Below are 24,007 nucleotides of genomic sequence, written 5' to 3' on the forward strand. Positions count from 1 at the left end.
TTCTTGAAAATTGCCGATTTTAAGGAAGTTTTGTAAATTTAATTATATATATATATATATATATATATATATATATATATATATATATATAAAGTAAGGCGGTAGAGGTATAAATAAATTTACTGAATGGCAAGTACATAATAAAAAATTTGTAACGACCTTTATGATGTCTGTACATAAGAGATTGTATCTATATTTAGTTACTAAATAAAAATAACCATGTGGTCCGCGCATAGAATAGGTCACACTCTTCTTTTTTGTGGGTGTCGTAAAAGCCGACTAAAGAGGGCGAAAGATGGGCAGCAGCGTCTCTGTTAAAACATCTCTAAAGTCTGACTGCAGTTGCCAATCTGCCTGGCAAGCTTGGCAAATACTGGCAAACCCCCCAAGGGGGAGGCTTATATTCAGCAGTGGACGGTTAAAGACTGGTATGATGATGGTGATGAAATAAAAATATAGTTCTTAAAAATATATTTTTTTTATTTATCAAACTATATGTTATGCTTTATATACAAGCCCTAAAGATATTCTCCCTCAGGGTTCTTAAGGTTGACTGGAAGAAATCCCTTCAAGGGATGATTCCAGCTGTATATATTTCCATTAAACCTGATGTTTGACATTAAATGGCGGACTTAATGCTAAAAGCATTCTCTCCCAGTCACCCATAGGGAAGTGTCAGAAGTAATTATTGATATACATACATACTAAAATTACATATATATATATAAACGAATAAACATATATGAATAACAAATATACTTACACATGTACTATATTATACACATATGAGTAGGTTATTCAAAAAGGGCGTATTAAGGTTTCTTAAGGCTTGGTAACGCGCGTGACATTTCTGGTGCCTGTAGGCGTGCATAGGCTACCAGGCTGGTGGAAAGCAGGCCAGTTGGATTGTTGGTGATTAATTCAATAAGAATTAACTATGATGGTTTCAAGAATTAACCATGGGGAACCGCGTGGAGGTCGACCTAATAAGGTATATTAATACAATGCAACGGCGTCGTTAGATCACATTAATTCTTTTCTCCTCTGTGAAATAGAAATGTGTGAATTTTTTTTATAACATAGGGGCAAACGGAAGAATAGATAAAGATATTCTCCCTCAGGGTTCTTAAGGTTGACTGGAAGAAATCCCTTCAAGGGATGATTCCAGCTGTATATATTTCCATTAAACCTGATGTTTGACATTAAAAGTGAATGTTAAATAGAATTTAAATAAATAAATAGGAGGCATTTAAGAAATATATATATATATATATATATATATATATATATATATATATATATATATATATATATATATATATATATATATATATATATATATAAGGAGACTTAATAAGGACAATAGAAGACAAACATAAATTTTTAAGAAATTTTTGTATTTTTCCTGTTTGTTACGACATCACCCAAAGCTTATAGCATTAAACGGCGATTTTCACAGTCGCCTTCCTCAAGAATTTAAAATTGCATTTTCAGGAGCAATAATTATATTAATAAACAATTTTATACACATACATGTGAAGAATAGTTTTTTTTTATATATATAAAATACAAATAGAAAATAATATCTATATTTTACTGGATTTCATACTTCCAACATTATATATATATATATATATATATAAGAAAGTGTTGAAGCGAAATTGGAAAGATAGAATTATTTATAATCTTTATAATCATGTAAGAAGTCACAGGAAAGTGTCAGTCTTAGTATAATTAGATAACTCGGTAGAGTGCTAGTATTCGAACTTGACTTTGGTCTCTCCTTTAGTGCTAGGGCAATGCGGTCAAATACTTTAATCGATCACAAAATAATAAAATAACAATGAAACGTGAGAAATTTACGAATAATCGAGTGTAAATATATTTTTTTACAATTTTGCCAGCCATATGTTATTAGGGTTCAGTAACAAAAATGAAATTTATTGCTATGAATGTGGTAAGTTGAAATAATGTTAAACATTTTTGGGTTGCCTTAACATTTGGCTGAATGTTCAAGCAACCAACGTTTGGCATGCAACATTTTTACACGTAATTAATACATTTATTAATTATAAATATATAATTAATTTATAATTTATTGATATATAAATAATAATTATAAAAAAGAAAAATAAAACAAAGTAAAAGGACCACAGTAACCGACATAGCCCGAAGTATAAGCAAGCTGAAGTGGCAATAGGCTGGTCACATAGCTAGAAGAACCAATAACCAATTACGAAGAAATGTTCTTGAGTGGCGACACCGTACAGGCAAACGCAGTGTAGGACGACACTCCACTAATTGGAGTGACGATCTCAAACGCATTGCAGGGAGTCAGTGGATGCAGTTGGGTCAAAACCGTTCTTTATGGAAGTCTATGGGGGATCTATGTCCAGCAGTGGACGGATAATGGTTGAAAAGATGATGATCACTAATTATAAGTCATATATTGTATAATTCGTATTAGAATTTTTCTTTTAATAAAAGGTTTATGTCATATGTACCTATTTGTACAAAACCCTTGGCGCGTGGATTCAACTCAGCACCTGACCGGCTTTTTTGTGTGGTTCATTGAGATATTTTCGCCAGTTATTCTGACGATATAGTCTGACGCGTGACGTTCAGTTCGCCACATAAAATATATTATTGGCATTTTAACACTATTACCCATAACTCTTCTAATGCAATAAACCTATAAATATTTACGTTACGATCGCAGTTAAGTGTAGTTGTTGCCCAAAGTTAGCGTCGTAGATCAAAAGTTTAGCTCAAACTAGAAACCGAACAATATCCTGTTTGGTAGTAAATAATTCATAGATCTGTTAATGAGAATTCGGGGACGAATTCCGTAAGCCAGGGACGATAGTGCGAATGGCCGGTTGAAATGATGATATGCGGGATTTGAGATTTAAATTATCTTCGATAGAATTTAATAAATACTAATCAATGTTTTATTTATTTAATTTTTATTGTACTGCTTAGAGTATAATATATACTCGTATGTCGCAGTCAAAAAAACTCTTAACCAGCCAAAAGTATTTGATCAATCATACTTTTGAATAAAATAATAGTTAAAAGTCGCAAATTTGCGGGGGGAAAGGGATTGTTAGTAATGGAGACTGAGAATCCCATTGCTAGCAGGTCGATCTCCTTGCGGTTCTCCCTGGAAACTATCATGGTTAATTCCTGATGAATTCATCATGATGGGCTAACTGATCTGTTTTCATTCTTACCTATCATCTTCCACTGGTGCCTCGTCGGTGTATGCCGATGGCGCGGGCGGGGTTACCATACCATTTTCACCCATCAAAAAAAAAAACCGCAAATTTGCAGTCAAAAGTACTAATAACCAATAAGTTTTTGTCAAAACCACTTTTGATCAACCTGTTTAGTCAAAAGTACTTTTGACTGGTTAAGAGTTTAGTAGTACTGGTGAAGAGTATATAATGCAACATAGAGACGGTTGTTGCTCATACATTTATGATTTGATTATTCATTTACATGCTTATATACATATATATACTTAACAGACAAGATATACACATATAATAATAATACAATAATAATATTGAAATAGAAATCTCTATTTCCTTTTTTAAGAACCCCATGCTGTAGTCTCTTGACAGGGAGCTCATTCCATAACTAATAATTTATTATTCATTAGGAATTAACCACGATGCTTTTAAGGGTAACGCGGGGAGGTCGATCTGATAATATTGTAGCAGTAGGATAATTAATCCCCATTACTGACAATCCCCTTCTCTGTCGGTATTGCACTATAGAGAATTATTATTATTAGGGTCGAGACGCATGTACTAATATGTATATAATAATATGGTGACCTCCGTGGTACAGTACGTGTAGTTTTTTTTTATGGGTAAAAATGGTATGGTAACCCCGCCTGCGCTAACGGGATACGCTGGCGGAGCACCAGTGAAGGGTGATAGATGAGAATGAAAACAGGTCAGTTAGCCCATCATGATGAATTCATCAGGAATTAACTATGATAGTTTCCAGGGAGAACCGCGAGGAGGTCGACCTGGTTGGGTATATTGCTAGCAATGGGATTCTCAGTCTCCATTACTAACAATCTCTTTCCCCCCGATGAAAGCAGGTTAGTTGGTCCATCGTGACGAATTCAAGAATTAACTACGATAGTTTTCAGAGGGGGCTATGTGGAAGTCGACCTGATATTGCTAGCAATGGCGATATTTGACCCTATCATTAATAATCCATTTCCCCCACATAAATAGGGTTGTTAATATTATGTCATTATACAAACTCCATCCAGTTACCAATATTTAAATTACGAACAAGTGTATTGCTGCTTGTCATAGAAATTTGAACCATATTTTTATTATGACTAGAGATTATATTTAGTTTGAATAAACTTGAATATAATTTTGCTCTGCATGTATTATATATTATAATTACTTGCCATCTATTGTGTTGGTAGGTATGCCCCATGAAATATTGTATGAGACATACGCGTGTCAATTATCATTGTCATAGACAAATGTGGGTAGCCATCAGTGTAACATGCACCGGCCTAAATTCAAATTAGCTATGATATTAACATTTTTAGTAGGTATTATTTAAAAATAAAGTAAAAATATACATGATTTTTAGCCAATTTCAAACTTTTACGTTGTTAACACATATGTAAATTGAATACATGATCGGGACTTAACGCGACGAAAAATGGTGTCATAATTCATATTCAATTAAGTCCCGCGTGAATGCCGACGTTTTGACGTAGTGTAGTACACGTCGAAACGTTGGCAATAAAAATATCAGGCATGTAGGTACTAATTACGTGCAATTTTCTTCGCATAAAGTTCGGATAGTACTTTTAGAATAGATAGTTTTTATTAAAAAGTATTATAAAACATTCAAGAGCGCTTTATTTTCTGTTCATTTTAATATACATAGTATTATAAAGATTGTTTATTTCTAGAATTGGTAAAGGAGTGGAATTATGTACTAAGTATGGAGACATTGTACTACAGATGGTTGTCAGGATTGACAACGCATGAGAAGTGTTACTTTGCATATTTTTTTAATGGGTAATAAAAAAATGGTAACCCCGCCTTTGCTATCGGTATACGGTGGTAATTTGACAATTAGCTGACAAAAAGTTTTTTTTTATACAACTTAGAATGGCAAACAAGCTGACGGCCCACCTGATGGAAAGTGGTAACCGTCGCCTATAGACATGAACAGTACTATGGACATGACAGAGTATACTGTTTCGCCCATGATACCCCCCATGCGTTGCCATTCCTAAGGACTCAGGTGTTATTCCTCTGTACCCAGTAAATTCACTCATTCAGTAGGTTGACCCGTTTTTGAGGCTCGATGCTTTATCTTTACAATTTAAGAGAACAACGCTGCACCAATCAAATGGTGGTATAATGACTGTACGATTTTTTAATATAATACCAAAAAAAAAATGAAACTTTTTTAATATAGAGGAGGTATATTTTTGTATCCTATAAATGTATGTAATCATGTCCATTGATAATTATTAAAAATAAACCACAATAACGCTAGTTATGAATTATTGTTTTGTTATTTCCTTTTATGACATTAATTTATTGGTAAAATTTTATTAGTTTCTGACAAATAAATTTCATTTCAAAATTATTTTGTTTAATTTCGGTACTGTTAGTATTTGTGTTCCATTTGAAAACTATTTATTTGTGAAATAAAAATGATGATTAATTTGCTAGATTCGTTTATTAGTTACGGCATGACAATGCAAAAAAAAGTCAATTTAAGATGGCGGCTACTCGACCAAAAACTAAGAACAAGGAATTACATAGAAGGAGTAATAAAATTGTCAATTCATAGCAGGTTAGTGTATAGAAAACGTTATACGCCCTTAACCCTACCAAATTCAGATACAACCTGCTTGCATACTTTCTACATAAACTGTGTCGAATATATAATCTAACTAGATTATATATTCGACATAAAATGTACATGTAAAATTTATTATTGTTAAGTATTTGACATATGAAACATTTTCTATACACTATATTTCTATACGCTTGCTATGAAATGAAAAAAATAGCAACTGATGGTGTATCTTTCGTGTTATTTTTACTAATTATATTTGCATAAGAAGAAAGAAGGCAACCACATGATTTACAGTTTTTATCATTCCTTCTACGTAATTCCTTGTTCTTAGACCAAAAACAATATAATTAATAAACTGACAACCAAAGCAATAATGCGTGAGTGGCTCGTAAACTGTCATGTGTCAATGATTTGAAGCATAGACAATGTGTGTGATTGCTAACATTGAAAATAAAATTGTAATGTAATTTATAAATGGAATGAAACAGGAATTCGATATTAAAATCATGAAAGAAATGCTATCAAGATGGTAACTTTTTTATCGTTCGGACAGTATTTAATAGGTTTTATGATGAATAATGCGCAGTCGAGGGACATTTGCAGATAGCAGACACAATTTGTCGTTACGTTTGTTTTTTCTTTTCAGCTTTTCAAATCTACTGACAGAAAATCCTCCACGAACATTTTAGTTAGGTCATAATAATACACAACACGATCAAGATACAGTCTTGGATCGTGGAAACCTCTTAGCAATAAATTTTTTTAATATTCTTTTTTTTTTTCATTAATATCCCATTCCATATTGTAATTTAATAATGAACACTAATAATTAATGAAATAATACGTGAAATGGCGCAAAATCGAAGAAGTTTTTAAAATAAAAAACGTGTTCCAAATTCAAAATAATTAAAATGTAGAAAAAAAAGAAAAGTTTTATGTAACAGTATATATGGCCAGCCTAGTATATATATGGTATATCTTCACTAGCTTTTAAGCGTTCTTCTCTGTTTATAGGTCCGATTTCAATGTGAGCAACATACGAAATTTGTCTCAAACTTTGGAATTCATAGCAGACTCACTATTAATGTTACTTTGACAGTTCTAACTTTCAAGGTAGATCGTAAACTTGATAGTCATCTCGAGTTGTATATATCAATAATAGATTTTATTCCACAAAACCAAAACACCAATTTCAATTATGGCAAAACTAGTTATTTTTTTTTAGTTAAACTACTAAATAGATTTTTATAAAATTTTTACGGAACCAATCTGAAAGTATATCCTTTCAGATAAAGAAGGAATTTTCCAAATTGCTTTATAAAGAACGGAGTTATGAGGTAAGTCATGGGGCTCTTCAAAAAGGGCGTATTAAGGTATCTTAAGGGTCGGCAACGCGCGCGTCCCTGGTGTAATAGTCATACCAGGCTATAGGCTATGGTAACCTCGTTTACGATCAGACCAGCCGTATGCTTGTTTGTCACAACAATAGTATAAAAAATAGACATAAACTTGAGTTGACGTTGAGTAAAAATACCTTTGTACCTTTAAATGTGATATTTTGTTGTATTCTACCGTTTGCAATTCTTAGTATTCTATCGATTCTAGAGAACGCTCTTAGCGATAAACCCATTGTTTTCTTAGTGTATTTTTTTTTTCTTGTAAGTGTTTGTATTTATAATAAGTTTACTATTGTAATCTTATGGAGGAAACAATAAAGAGTATCTATCTATCTATGTATTAGGTGGTCGTCAGCAAAAAATATTGTATGTTAAGATGCCCCTTTAATTTAAATTTAAGTACTCTTGTACTAAGAACATGTTAGTATCAACTAATACATATCCTGTGAGGGAAAAATGGTTGTTAGTAACGCAGTTTGACAGCCCCATTGCTAGCAATATACCTTATTAGGTCGACCTCCACGTGGTTCCCCCTGGAAACCATCGTGAACAATTCTTGTTGAATTCGTTACGATGGGCTAACTGACCTACTTCATCCTCACCTATCATTCTTCACTGGTGACCCGCCAGTGTATACCAATAGTGCGGGTGGGGTCACCATTCCATTAAAAAACACACATATCCTGATAACGGCTCGACGAATACGTGTACTGTACAATGGTACATAACTCGAATATACGCGTTTCATTCAAGCATAAAGAATTTCAATACGGGTTTTGTGAAATACCGTACATAACTGCCGTACATATATCTAATAATAAACTCAACTCCTTTATGTAAATAATGAGTTGGAACAATAAATTTGTTGACGATCTCGGAACGTCTTTTAACTCATATGACGAGAGCGCGCGGTTAGACAATTGCCAGAAAGTTCGCCAAGAAGTTGGGAGGACTTATTAAAATTTACGATTGTATTTGGTTTTTATTAGGATGAGAGAATCACTTGTCTTATTAATGTCTGATAACATAACATAATGAGCGATTATATATTCTTTATTGCACTGAAACATACAGTAACAACAATAAGTTAATAACAATGTTAGCAAAGGCGAACTTATCTCTAAAAGAGATTTCTTCCAATCAACCTAACGTAGTGCCATAGGAAGTAGTGAGTGGGCAGTAGTAGTGCTAAACAGAAACTAAAATAAATATTTACATAAATATTATATTTATGAAAAATGAATAATTATATATTGCTTATTTGTAATCAATTTTGAGTCAACATCATCATTACATATGTTTGTTTTTTGATTATATATATATATATATATATACGCGTATATTATAGTTATATATACTTACTTGAAATATATAATACACACAAATATATAATAAATACATACACGTGTCATAACTATCTCATACATTATTAAGGAGCAAATATATTCGACGTCGCTCATTTAAATTAGAGCATTATAAATTCTATATTTCCTGAGTAACCTTCAGTCATCTTTACACTACGATATTTACCCAAATGTCGTAGATTCAATAATGTTAAGTCATTCTAGATATACTCTCTGCAAATTAAGTGAGAATTCCTACCTAGACGTAGATCTAGTAAGTAGATCTTTGTGTGATAACAGAGTTTATTTTAAAATGTTATATTCACATGTGCTTTTAATGTACGCTGTTCGAATACCAGTGAGGGTAGTAGGTGAGGATGAAGCCAGGTCAGTTGGTTAATTATGACGTATTCATCAGTACATAATTTACATTGGACACTTTAAAAAGATTTAATATACAAAGGCGGACTTATCCTATGGGATAAGTCCGCCTCTATAGAGGGATCTCTTAAAGTCAACATTTGAGAAGCTGAAATAAATCTATAGAACGTTCGAAGGTAAAAACTATACAGTTCAAGATAAAACATAATGATACGTAGTTAAAATTAAACATATATTACAGTGATAAGTTTCGATTATATACTAAACCTACCGATATAAATAATAAAAATAACAATAATACACATACAATACATAAGTAAAAATAAGAAACATATATGTAAATATTTTTTTTTATACAACTTAGAATGGCAAACAAGCTAACGGCCCACCTGATGGAAAGTGGTAACCGTCGCCTATAGACATGAGCAGTACCGTGGACATAACAGAGTATACTGTTTCGCCCATGATACCCTCCATGCGTTACCATTCCTGAAGACTTAGGTGTTATTCCCCTGTACCCAGTAAATTCACGCCATATCCCGCCCTTCAAACCGAAACACAGCCATGCAAACACAACTGCTTCACGGTTGAAACACGAATGGGACTGCTTAATCGGTATATGTCGGTGGGGCTCCAGTGAAAAATGGTAAAAATGGCATGGTAACCCCGTCTGCGCTATCGGTATACACTGGCGGGGTACCAATGAAAGGTGATAGGTGAAAAGGATGAAAAGGCAGGTCAGTTAGCCCATCGTGACGAATTCAACGATAAATCAGTCACAATAGTTTACAGGGGGAACCGCGTGTAGGTCGACCTGATAGGGTATATTTTAATGAGGCGCACATAACAAATTATAACCATGTTAGGTTTATATATAGGTAATTATGGTTTTTATACTAGGTTACAATTCAAAAACATTATTGATAGCAATGGGGACTAACCTCCCCATTACTAACTATCCCTTCCCTCCAAGAGAATGGTGTAAGGTCACAATAGATTCCAGGGGAGAACGCCCGAAGCTCGGCCTAATGGGGTATATTACCAGCAACAAGGACAGTACCCATTACTAACATGCCTTTTCTCCCAGTCTGGTAGTACCATGCAGAGCCATAGACCACAGAGCGTGTGATGGTGGTAAAACTCGAAACAAAATTATACCAAGTCGCCTGGCGATCGTAGCTACAGTTAACTAGATCCTTCTCTTATAACAATCAATGCGTACCCTTGCCATAATTAAACATTATTGGATTGTAGTGAATTACCATAAGGTGGCAAGGGGAAATGCTATAACATATTCTATGTAGTTATAGCTCACTTATAAACAGTCGGAACACTTTCTGATAGTATATTCTCTATCCTGACAAGAATAGAACAGAATAGAATATAATTTTACTATTACTATTTGGGCGAGGGTTGTGCAACAGCGTCCCTCTTAAAACATCTCTAAAAGCCTAATTACGGTTGTCAACCCGCCTGTCAAGCGTGGCAACTACTGGCAAAACTCCTCTTATGGAGAAGGCTTACGTCCATATTTACTATTTATATGCTTTTGTACATTCACTTATAGTATAGATATTAAGTTATAAGAAAAATGTACACAGGTGGACTTATATTTTAAAGGAATTTCTTCCAGTCAACTTAGAGAACCAAAAAGGAGAAAGTATCTATTGTGTTTGTATATAAAGCATAACATATATTGTGTAAAAATATTACGATAAATAGATAGTAACAGAGTATGGGTAAATAAAATTATAAATTAGTACGTAGACACATAGATGCATATACTTTTTATTATTTCAGTCGGTAACTGTCCACTGCTGGACATAAGATTTCCCCATAAGGGAGTTTTGCTAGTAGTTGCCACGCTTGGCAGGCGGGTTGGCAATCGCAGTTAGGCTTTTAGATACGTGTTTAAGAAGGACGCATAGATAAATTCCATATATATATATATATATGGAATAGCTAACTGTCAACTGTATTGTAATTTTTTTTTGTTTGAGCTTTGAAGTCATGGACGGTCTGTGAATTATATGAATATTTTATTGTTAATAATTATTTTATTGCTATGTAAATACAGCAGTAAACATTGCAGTTACATTGCAGGTACAAACAGTTATACCCTGTCGGGAATACAACAATTTCCGAACAAGTAATTAGCAAATTATATTTAAAAACATTGTTACCAAGAACATTTTAAAATTTAATTTCGTTACAGGAATTAAAAGCGATTTCAAAACTTGGAAGAGCATAATACAGGTTCAATTTGGACTTGTTGAAGCAACCTATAAATAACTTCTGTATAGGTACCTAATACATGATTTAATGTTATCAAAGAGTTTCTAGAAAATCCTTTTAGGTATTTTACATATTATATGGGATTTGGAACGATAAATAAGGTGACAGCCCATCCAATTTATTGTTGGTTGCCTATAGACATGAACTATGGGAATCACAACACGAGTACATTGAGATACCTAGGTTATATATTACCATCAGTGAGGTGTAAGGTTATATATTTCCATACACAGGAATTCCACTGCCATATCCCACGTACGTAAAGTAATAAAAAGTATACGTAAAGGTAGGTATTTCCGTTCTTTGCCGTGTGGTTCTTTTCTCAAGGGTGTCTTAAGAGACGATTCTTCCAGCCAGCTCTATCCCAGGCCATATCCCTGACCTCCCTATACGACATGACACCTAGTGTTTCTTTTATCTATCCCATGTAGTTATTTCTCGGTCTTTCTCTTCCTCTTTTGCTCTTTATTTTTCCTTCTACTATGTTCTTAAAAAAATCGTCATGTCGTATAAGGTGGCCCAGCATTTTGCCTTTTCTATTCTCTATTATTTTAATTAACGTTCTTTTCTCGTTCACTCTTTTCAGGACTTCCTCATTCATTATTTTTCTGTCCAACTTATCCTTTCCATTCTCCTCCGTGTCCACATTTCGAATGCCTCAAGCATCTTTCTTTCCTTCTGCGTCATTGTTCATGTTTCACACCCATATAATGCTATGCTCCAAATATAAGCTTTTATAAATTTCTTAAGGATTATTTTGAATATTTTTTATGTAAATATATGTAAATAAATAGAGACGATTAAGAGAACTTAATAGACGGAGGAATGGGCAGCAGCGACTTTCTTAAAACAACACCGAAGCCTAACTGCGGTTGCCAACTCGCCTACCAAGCGTGGAAACTGTTGGCAAAATCCCCTTATGGGTTCATCCATAAGGCTTTTGGTCAGCAGTGGATAGTCAACAGCTAATGTGGTAGGGTGGGATCTCAAAATTTTCATAACCCAATACATTAGTTCAAGTACAGCTGCTGTAAGTATGATCACAACTGAAACAGAAATACTTCTGCGTACAATTTTGTATAAATTCTCTTTCTGGTAATATTTCTAAGATTCATTTTCTTACTGTTACGCTTAAACCTTAATCATAGAATAAATCGGTGGCTATAAATTTGCTACTAATTAATTAATAGACATGCCTTTCTAGACACACTTTAACTATTTAAAGATTAACTTAGAACTGTACTTCAAGATTATCGATGACAAATTCTTGAAGCTCCCACCTATCGGTTTAAACTATGACAAGTACAGAATACTTAGTATTTAGTAGGTAGTATGTTTGACTATGTTATGTTTTGAAGTTATAGTTCCAGTGATCTTATCCTTATAGTCTAGTGATGTAACCGAACCGTTAGTTCGGTAATTTTTGTATTTGAGTATTTTAGTATTCATTAAAAAATCGAGTTCTGATTCGTCATATGGTAAACAGGAGACAGGCGTGACAGATGTGTATGTAATGTATGTAGATGTGTGAGTAAAATGGAAATCGTCAGCATTTTTCAAGGTATTCTATTGGTGATAATGAACGCTCTCGATAAAGAAACATATAGTAATGGAAAATAATAATATTCGGATAGTGTTCAAAACACATAATTTGGTTTAAAAACTAAACCACTGAACTGATTTTAGTAAAATTTTTAAAGGTCACATGCCATTCAAAAGGTCAATTTTTTAGATAAAAAACGTACTTTCCAAAGTGATTTATAACTGACAGAGTTATGAGGAAACACATACAAAAAAAAAGAATACAACTGATTAAGAATCTTCTTTTTTTTAAGTCGATTGTCAAAGACAAAAAAAATTGAGCCTTTTATACACGGCGCATCCAGGTACAGGAAGAAAATAATTAAATCAAAATATTTTATCATGTTTGAATTTATGTTTTAATATTTTCTAAAACGTGAATAGATTCTTAATTTTAAGTACGGGTAACAACTTCCATTTTACTGTGTATGTTTCTAGTTAATTTTGAGATGCTATTTTTAAAAATTGGAGCTGTCGAACACACAAAGAACACGCTTTTTTTAGAATATCAAAGACGAATAGCGGCATGTTATAGCTTTGCTTTATAAGCCTTATAAAATAGAAAAAAAAAAATACGAATATCTTTTATAAAAATTAACTTTTGAAAATTCTTTAAACGTCGTATGCACTTGATGGAAAGTGGTAACCGGCGCCTATAGACATGAACAGTACCATGAACATAACAGAGTTAGAATTTCTGAAAATTTAAAGAGTTATGTCTCTGTACCTGGTAATTTCACTGTTATATCTCACCCTTTAAACCAGAGCACAGCCATGCAATCACAACTACTTCACTACAGAAACACGAATAGGACAGAGATGTATATTTACATTATTGCATGCATTACATCTCCACATGGAGTTAAAAAATTTTTTTCATAGTGTCTCCGATCAAACTGTTTATAATTCCTATTCAAAGGTTGTCTAAAAGAGATCGTTTTTAGCAACAATTGTTTGTATTTATAACAAGTTTATTATTGTAATCTTTTAGAGGGAACAATGAAGCGTATTAATCTATCTATCTACGGAAAGCAAACGACCTTTGTATTATGTTTCCTTCTGGTAAAATAATCTTTTTTTTGTGAAAAAGTACAAGTGTGTTCTAGTAATATTTATATATTATACGAGTATATACAAAGTGCCACAAAGTGCCACAAAGTGCCAACACTCATGACTGTTAACAAAAAATTATATTACTTTCCTACACTAGAATCATTAAAAAAATAACGGTATAAATAAGTCTATTTTAATAACGATAATTTGAATTTGTATTTAAACATTTAGATATAATAGCTGTTTGAAGCAAGGAGTATTCTCCTCTTAGTGATCTGGTTGGTTTTAAAGTAAAGGCACATAAATATACGACCCTGGACTCTCGAGCCACTGTAGACTGATACCAGAGGGAGACTTTGTACAAAAGTCGATTGCTTGGGTACCTCTGTCCCATTCGCGTTTCAACCGTGAAGCAGTTGTGTTTGCATGGCTGTGTTTCGGTTTGAAGGGTGGGATATGGCGTGAATTTACTGGGTACAGAGGAATAACACCTGAGTCCTCAGGAATGGCAACGCATGGGGGGTATCATGGGTGAAACAGTATACTTTGTTGTTGTGTTGTTATGTTCATGGTACTGCTCATGTCTATAGGCGACGGTTACCACTTTCCATAAGGTGGGCCGTCAGCTTGTTTGCCATTCTAAGCTGTATAAAAAAAAAAAAGATTTTGACCAGTGTTCTCTCCACAACTGGCAATGTCCTAAATTTTTTATCAACTTCCTTTACTCACTCCTAACATCCCATTTTTTTTCCTCTGTATTATAGGTGTTTTTTTTTTTTTTTATACAACTTAGAATGGCAAACAAGCTGGCGGTCCACCTGATGGAAAGTGGTAACCGTCGCCTATAGACATGAGCAGTACTATGAACATAACAGAGTATACTGTTTCGCCCATGATACACCCCATGCGTTGCCATTCCTGAGGACTCAGATGTTATTCCTCTGTACCCAGTAAATTCACGCCATATCCCACCCTTCAAACCGAAACACAGCCATGCAAACACAGCTGCTTTACGGTTGAAACACGAATGGGACAGAGGTACCCAAGCAATCGACTTTTGTACAAAGTCTCCCTCTGTACCAACAAATAAACCCTCAAGGAGGGTTGATATCAGGCAAGTGACTGGTCGTTAAACCAAATGACGAAACCTTTTGTAATATGAGTAAAAACATTACGTTGACCTCAGATAATTGGGATAAGGACAGCAAGATGGAGGATGGTAGCTATTTTTGTTTTTTTTTTTACGATTACATGTATTGGACATTCAGTATATATGACCTATAATTGTAAACCTACTGAACTAGGTGTTATCTTAGAATTATTTTGTTTAATTCCGCTACTATAAGTAAGACTATATGTATACTATATGTATGACTGCCAATATTCGAAGATTGAGGGAGATTTTGTACAAATGTCGTTTGCTTGGATATATCTGTCCCATTCGTGTTTCTACCTCGAAACAGTTGTTTGCATGGCTATGTTTCGGTTTGAAGGGAGAGATATGGCAGCGAAATTGCAGGGTATAACGACATAACATCTTAGTCTTGAGAAAAGCCAACGTATTATGGGTGATACAGTACACTCTGTTATGTCCATGGTACTGCTCATATCTATAGGCGACGGTTACCACTTTCCATCAGGTGGGTCGTCAGCTTGTTTGCCATTCTAAGTTGCGTAAAAAATACTATTACTACTAGAAGTTCTACAAACATACATATTAGTGATCAATCACCGACTACCGTTTTGTTTACGCACGTTTTGGCACACTTTTGGTGTTCCATCGCTAAACGAGGCATCTTCAGGTAAATTATTAGATCGCTGATCGGAATCTAGCGTTAACCGTTCGGCACCCAAACTGCAAAATTTAACAAAATAATTCTAATCAAATAACAAATCCTAATTACCACCTATTAGTGACCTATTGGGGAGAAAGGTATTGTTAGTAATGAGGTAGTAATTAGGTCTCTCAGGTCGAACTCCACGCGGTTCCCCCTGAAAACCATCACGGTTATTTCTTGTCGAATTCATCATGGTGGGCCAACTGACTTGCATTTATTCTCACCTATCATCTTCCACTGGTGCCTCGTCGGTGTATATAGATAGCGTGGGCGGGGTTAGCATTCCATTTTCACCCATTAAAAAAAAAACTAGTGACCTACTTCTGTTTCACACGTTCATAATATTACTATTGTATCCGTCTAAATAGCTTTCCAAAATTCACATAATTTGTATATTTTTTTTTAAACATTAAAATGATTTTAGAAATCTATTTGTTTATACAAATAGAATACCATGGCTGTCTTTTTATAGTTCTAATAAAAAAGAGAACAAAACAATCACACAATATTTATTATATTCCAGCATTTACGATAAAAGTCCTCAATTGAGTTGATTTCTACCGACGTCTTGAAAAAAAAAATCATCACAAAACAATATTATAATATACGTAAAAATCTGCCTCATGAATCACTTCACCTATTGATAAAAAGCGTATTAAAATCCGTTGCGTAGTTTAAAAGATCTTTTTTTTTTTTTTTTTTTTTTTTTTTTTTTTTTTTTTTTTTTTTTTTTTTTTACAACACAGGGGGCAAACGAGCATGCGGCTCACCTGATGGTAAGTGACTACCGCCGCCCATGATCACCCACAACACCTACGGCATTGCAGGTGTGCTGCCGGCCTTTTAAAAAGGAATATGCTCTTTTCTTGAAGGTTATGTTGTCGTATCGGTTCGGAAATACTGCTGCTGGAAGTTGATTCCAAAGAGTGGTTGTGCGTGGGAGAAAGTGCCTTGAAAAACGCACGGTGGAGGACCGCCACTTGTCCAGATGGTTGGGATGAAATTTTTTTTTGATCTTGGCGTACAGACGGTGAGAAGCAACTTTGTTTCATACTATTTAGAGACACATTAAACAAAATCATATGCAGTAAATGTTTTATCTATCCTATCTATCTATCCCATAAAATATTTGGTATGTAGAAAGAGACAGAGATAGGTACATTTTACGAGAATATAAATTAATAGAGGTGAGCAATTTAGTCAGCGGCTAATTTCAGCGCTTACCGAGTTTATTACCCATGAGTACACGTAAAGGGTAAACTATAGGCAAGTAAATTGTTCGAGCGAAGGTGTAGGTAGGTGCAGGCAGGCAGGAGATAGTAAGTGGGTGGTGTTTCTGGAATTAATGCGGACGGGGCGCCCCATTTTGCCGACGGGTACGGTTACCACTCGCCAGTCGAGGGTACGGCCACTAAGTCGACGAAGTACTTTGTTAAATTTTACTATCACTACATAGTATAAAACAAAGTCGCTGTCACTGTCTGTCCGTCCCTATGTATGCTTAAATCTTTAAAACTACGCAACGGATTTTGAAGCGGTTTTTTTTAATAGATAGAGTGATTCAAGAGGAAGGTTTATATTTATAATACATGCATAATATAGTAAAGACACACTGATAATTTTAGAGGTTTCTATCGTGATGTGATGTAATGTGCACCCGTGCGAAGCCGGGGCGGGTAGCTAGTATAATATATAATTTTACTATATTGAGAGAATGCTATATAGTATTAAATGCGCCTTTTGTACCAGACATTTTTTTTGTAACGTGGTCAATAAAGAATAACTAAATAAATACCGTTAACGTTACATAAAAGTGACTTTAACTGTAATAAAATTAATATTGACTTGTAAAAATAACAACTCGAATGGCTATAATTGAAATTTTGTTCCACAAAACAAAGTGACTTCAATTGTGACAAAACTAGTTTTTCGTTTTAAAAATTAAACGACTAAACCGATTTTGATAAAATGTCTTTGAGAGCAATCTGTAAGTATATCCTGTTAGACAAAATAAGAATTTTCCAAATCAATTTACAACAGACGAGGTAAGCTTTTATGAGGTAACAAATATTAAAAAAAAATATACAATTGAATTGAAAATCCCTTCTATTTGAAGTCGATTGAAAAGATTGTATCCCCCAAGACAAATTAAGTTCAATAAGACAAAATTCTATAAACATTTTATCAAAATCGGATGAGTACTTTATTATATTATAATGTTTATTTATAACACAGGGGACGAACGAGAATGTGGCTCACCTGATAGTAAGTAACTACTGCAGCCTATGAGCATAATTACTCCTCTCCATCCAAAGGTTGCCTGGAAGAAATCGCTTTTAGCGACAAGGTCACTCATTGTTTTCTCATTGTGATAATTTCTTGTAATTGTTTATATTTATAACAAGTTTACGGTTGTAATCTTTTGGAGGAAACAATAAAGAGTATCTATCTATCTATCTATAAATAATTTATTTTTCGCTAACTTTATAGCCCGATGAATGTAAGTTACCCGATATTTTGTTAAGATATTTCATAGATATTTTAACAGTAAGTGGAGCGAACGCTATTAATGCTTCAATCGAATAGATACCTTATATGTGTCTTAAAAAATATAAAATTGTATTATTATTAATTTTTAACCGACTTCAAAAACAAGGAGGTTCTTAATACGCTTGTATTTATCTTTGTTATCTTAATGCATTCAGTTCTAAATCGTATTGAATTTTTTTTTTAAAAAGATACTACTTACAGATTAGGTCTATAGAATTTTTATAAAAATCACTTTAGTAGCTTAGTTTTTAAATTAACATAACTAGTTTAGTCTCATTTGAGGTCGATTTTTTATGGGACACAATTTAATTGACTTTGAAAGTGTAGATTTTTTATATACCACTTAGAATGGCAAACAAGCTGACGGCCCACCTGATGGAAAGTGGTAACCGTTGCCTATGACATGACAATGCTTTTATAAATATTGCGAGCAAGGGTGGACTTATCTGTGACAGAGATCTCTTCCAGTCAACCCAATATATGTAAGTTTCCAAAGATATTTCGACGTTCGTTATTCAGTCACGAAAAAACGCTTGAGCAAATTTCAATAGAATTTGGTGTATACATGGATCATATCTTAATTTAATATATAACATACTTTATTTCGCAACTAATTGTATTAAAGTAATTATTTAAATAATTGATAAATAAGTAAGTATATAAATAAGTAAATAGATAAATAATTATAAAAATAAATAACATAAACATCCACTAAGGAAGATTTTTTAAAAATTCCTGTTTGCCCCTAAAACAGGAATTTTTAAAAAATCTTCTTTAGTGGATGTTTATGTTATTTATTTTTAATACCACGCGACTAAAATTGAAGAAAATAGGTAGTTATTATTATTATATTTTAATTAATATTTATTCTTATTTAAAAATTATTCGATTATTTGTTTGTAATCGATAAATGTCTGTGTGGTCTCAGCAGTAAGGTGTTGTAAAAGTCGATTAACAGAGGGCGATGGGCAGCAGCGTCCCTCTTAAAATATTTCTAGAGCCTAACTGCAGTTACCAATCCGCCTACCAAGTAAGGTAAGTACTAGCGAAATCCCCCAAGTGGGAGGCTTATGTGTAGGAGGAGGCTAGATGTGGGCAAACGTAGTATAGGACGATCAGACCAGACCAAAACTAACATCAGTTAATATTAAATAATATACTCAAACAAAAACCAAATATAAAAATCAAAATTAGAAAGCTTACCATATATATACATCGCTGTGCGTTGTATTCCAATAGTGACGCACTCCGGCTCCCAAATAACAGGATCTCAGCAGATTCTGGAAAAAAAAAGACCAGACCAGACCTGTAGGGTATCAGTGGATACCATGGACTTAGGATCTTTCCTTATGGCAGTCTATGGTGGAAGTCTATGCTTAACAGTGAACCGATAATGGCCGATATGATGATGATTAACGGATACATTTAAAAAAATACTTAACTGACTTTCAAAATTCTTTCACCTATAGCAACGAGTGATATAGGTTGTATATTTTCGAAAGTTCTATCTACCCGTGCGAAGCCGGGCTGAATTGCTAGTCATTTATAAAGGCAAAAGGATTCTAACCGATATTGCCACGTACAGTTTATGAGAGGTGTTATAAATAATATCGACGTTAATATTAAACTCTTTCCTCATACATTTTTCAGAGTGAAATTATTCATCCCTGAGCGAGCAATCGATTATGGAAAAATGATGGATTTATTCCCATATTACACTTGCAATTTTAAGAAAATATATATTATCACCTGTATTTACACTTTATATAATTGTAGCAATATTATAAACATATCACGTGGCTGTGCTTGCATTAAAATGTTTCATGGCATCTTGTTTAATTGGTGCAGTAATGAAGGAAGAGCAGAATGTGCAATCATGTTTTTTTTTTCCATAGATTGTCATAATGAGCAATTAAAGAAACATTATTTTATTGGTCATGAAATGGCAAACAAGCTTATGGCCTATTTGATGGAATACGGTAACTATATATATATATATTTTTTTTTTTTTTTCGGTCGGAGGTAGTTGTGCGAACATTGTTAAAAACTGCTCCAATTCGATTTTCGTTTTATAAATAGATAAAGTGGTAAAACAGTATATTTTAATGAAAATATATAAACTATAATCACTTCACTTCACTTGCCGGAATAAATTACACTTTTACCTCTACTACAACAACAAAAATGTCTGTGGAAAAGTTGAGCTTACAGGAGACTAGAGACGAATTTGTCAAAAGGATGCAGGACTTTGAAGGACGACTGCAGAAGGCAACTCTTACAAGCCCAGGAGTAGCGGATATTGCTTCAGAGTTTACCATTTTTAAACATATGACGCTGAAGAGTCTACAATCATTGCAACACCAAGTTGACCTGCTGGCAAAAGAAGTTGATTTACAGGAAATGCGTGGTCGAAGGAAAATATTGCTTCTTCATGGTGTCTCAGAGAGTGATCGGGAAGATGTTAACTCAGTGGTATGCAGTGTCCTTGTTGATCAATTGAAATTGGTGGAGTTTTCAACAGAACACATTAGCCGGTGTCACAGAATGGGACGCATAACAACCAATGAAAAGGCTCGTCCACTTTTGGTTAAGTTTCGAGATATCAACACTCGCGACATGATCTGGTCCAATAAAACAAAGCTGAAGGGCACAAATGTTTCCATTTCCGAGTTCTTGACAAAAACTCGGCACGATACATTTATGGCGGCCAGACAACGGTTTGGTGTCAGAAAATGTTGGACACGTGATGGGTTTGTTCACGTCCTTGGATCCGATGGGGTACGGCATCGTATTAGTAGCATGACTGAACTGGGTAGAATTGCAGTACCAGGATCCCAACAGCCAGCTCCAGTTGCGGCTAAGGTGGACGTCGGCGTCAGCAGAACGAAACGGGCTCAAACCAGCAAGAAATAAGTCTTGTTAGCTTTGAATATTATATTCTACGGTTTGGTGAGTGAGTTTGGTCTGTATTAACATTAATATCGTTTTACCCACTTTTATTTATATCAAATAATATCATTTTTAATATCATTTCATTCGCTTTTTCTATTTATAATTCAACTGTAATGCGACCTACTTATTAAATGTAAAATAGACGGTAGATTGATTGGTTAGTAGTAGAAGTTTAATTTATCCCACTCAGGGAAAGGCAAAGGTATTGAGCCATACAGCCTAATCTCCAGTAATGTAATTATTAATTAATTTATTAAAGCAAGTAATTATTCTAATTTACATAGATCAATGTCAATATGTTGGTTGACAGTTATCAGATAACATCTGAATATTGGCTACATATCAAAGTTGTATATAATCTATGTTTCTATATTTTAAAAAAGATATGAACTGTTACCATCCTTAATCTATGCTCATTACAGCTCCGGCACAGATAATACTAGTAATGAATGGATGTAAAGGGGAATACTCAGTACTCAGTACTATTTTTAATGTATACAATTTTTAACATGAATATTCTTATTATTATTATATTTTTTGTATTCAAGTTTATATTTAGATTTTCTTTTTATTGTACTTTTTTTGTATTCAAGTTTATATTTAGATTTTCTTTTTATTGTACTTTATGATTAAGTCAAACTTATTAATTTTCTGTGCCGGGATAGCTGTAGCTGTTTTCATTCATTTTCTATCTCCTTTTTCACTTACATTTACCCTAACCATTTACCATATTATTGTAACCTTTTAATATATCTTTACTACCTGTATGTATTGACAGGCTCACTCACCAAACCTGTGGACGAGTTATTAAGCGAAGTAGTATTATTTTTTTTAATTTCTTTCCTGATAACCGGCAGGTGGAGTATGCATGTATTCGTATTATTTTTAGTAATTTAAATTATATAATATATATTTATATATATTATTATTATTCTAATATATTATTATAACTAGTGTATTTAATTTTTTATATTATATTCTATTTTTTAAGATATTCATTTAGTATTTATTAGATTATTTATTTATTTTTCTCAAAGTATGCACAATTTATTTTGCAATAGTGACGAGGACATTGATAATGATGACTACTTCTCTGTTTCTACACATAATTCCTCTTGCAGCACTAACAACAGTTTCAATAGTTTGCCATGCCTATCGGATTCTTTGGCTGCACTGTTTTCAGATGTACCTAATAATCTCAACATAATTCACATTAATGCCCAAAGTATTCCAGCACACCATTCTGACTTGATTGTTTCTCTTAATCAACATAACATACACGCTATATTAGTTTCTGAATCTTGGTTAAAACCATGTCTCTCCTCTGCTTCCTACTCCCTCCCAGGCTTCCAACTTATACGAAATCATCGAACTGGCGGTGGCGGTGGCGGTGTAGCTATTTATCTCTGTTCTCATTTCACTTACTCTGTAGTTAGTATATCTGCACAGCCGCCCCCAAAGAATGCTGGTGAGCATCTTTTTATTGAAATCTCTCTCTCCCATTCAAAATTACTTCTCGGAGTCTACTACAGTCCTTCCATGCGCAATGACTATTTTTCATCTTTTGAAAAAACTCTCGAATCCCTCACTCCTTCCTACAATCACACAATCATAATGGGCGATTTTAATACTTGTCTCCTAAAAAAAAATTCACGTGCTTCCACTCTCGTATCTACTGTACGAGTAAAAGCTTGTAATTTAAATATACTCCCGCTATCTGCGACACATCATTTTCCCGACTCTACTCCTTCACTCCTCGACCTAATTATGATCTCATCCCTGCAAAATGTCGCGAGGCATGGTCAGTGCGCAGCGGACTGTTTTTCTTATCATGATCTGATTTATTTGTCTTACAAAATACGTTCCCCAAAAGCAAAATCTAAAACTGTTTTCCAGCGTAGTTTTGGCAGTATAAATGTGGAGAGACTACGTAGTGACGCAAAAACAATTGACTGGACACCTGTTAAAGACGCAATATCCGTAGACGAGCAGGTCGTACAGTTTAACAAATTGATTGTTCAACTGTACGATGTGCATGCTCCCATTAAGGCCATAAAAATTAAACACACTCCGGCTCCATGGATTAATAATGAAATTAGGATATTGATGCACAGAAGGGATGTAGCAAAGACTCGTTACAAGCATCGTCCCAGTGACGATAATAAGACCAAATATTTAAAACATCGAAATCGCTGCAATAGAGTGTGTAGGGATGCACAACGACGCTACATTCATGATTCTATTGCAGAACGAGATTCCGGCAAAGTCTGGAAGTTTCTTAGGACATTAGGAGTCGGTAATACCCAACCGAATAACATATATACTAACTTAGATGTTAATTCTCTCAACTTGCATTTTTCAACATCTCCTATAGTTGATGTTAATAATAAGACCAAAACATTATCAGATCTTTCCTTGCTTCCGACTCCTAATTATTCGCCGTTTGTTTTTAATCGACTTACAGAGTGTGACGTTAAGAGCAGCATTAATTCAATAACATCGAATGCAGTAGGTACCGATTGTATCAGTCGTAATATGATTATTCTAATTCTCGATGAGATATTGTCTGTAATTTGTTTAATCCTGAACCGCTCTATTGAAACTTGTGTTTTTCCAAAGTGTTGGAAAGAAGCACAAATTATCCCCATTCCAAAAAAAAACAATCCTATCTCTTTCTCTGACTTGCGACCTATCTCAATCCTACCATTCCTCTCTAAAGTGCTTGAACGCCTTATTCATACTCAACTGACAAAAT

General features: G+C 33.9%; 1 protein-coding gene across 1 annotated transcript; it reads left to right on the forward strand.

The window, feature by feature from the left end:
• Nucleotides 1–20,484: 20,484 nt before the first annotated feature.
• LOC128201457 (uncharacterized) lies at nucleotides 20,485–21,826 on the forward strand. The gene has a single exon (XM_052898489.1). It carries the CDS (start codon nucleotides 20,485–20,487, stop codon nucleotides 21,211–21,213), a length of 729 nt encoding a protein of 242 aa, XP_052754449.1. The 3' UTR covers nucleotides 21,214–21,826.
• Nucleotides 21,827–24,007: the final 2,181 nt, after the last annotated feature.

The sequence above is a fragment of the Galleria mellonella genome, unplaced genomic scaffold, assembly GCF_026898425.1.
Source record: "Galleria mellonella isolate WM207_F2 unplaced genomic scaffold, CSIRO_AGI_GalMel_v1 utg44, whole genome shotgun sequence".
NCBI lineage: Eukaryota > Metazoa > Arthropoda > Insecta > Lepidoptera > Pyralidae > Galleria > Galleria mellonella.

Bases quoted from the DNA above. Each gene is read 5' to 3' on its own strand.
- LOC128201457 (XM_052898489.1), top strand. From the start codon at position 20,485: ATGTCTGTGGAAAAGTTGAGCTTACAGGAGACTAGAGACGAATTTGTC.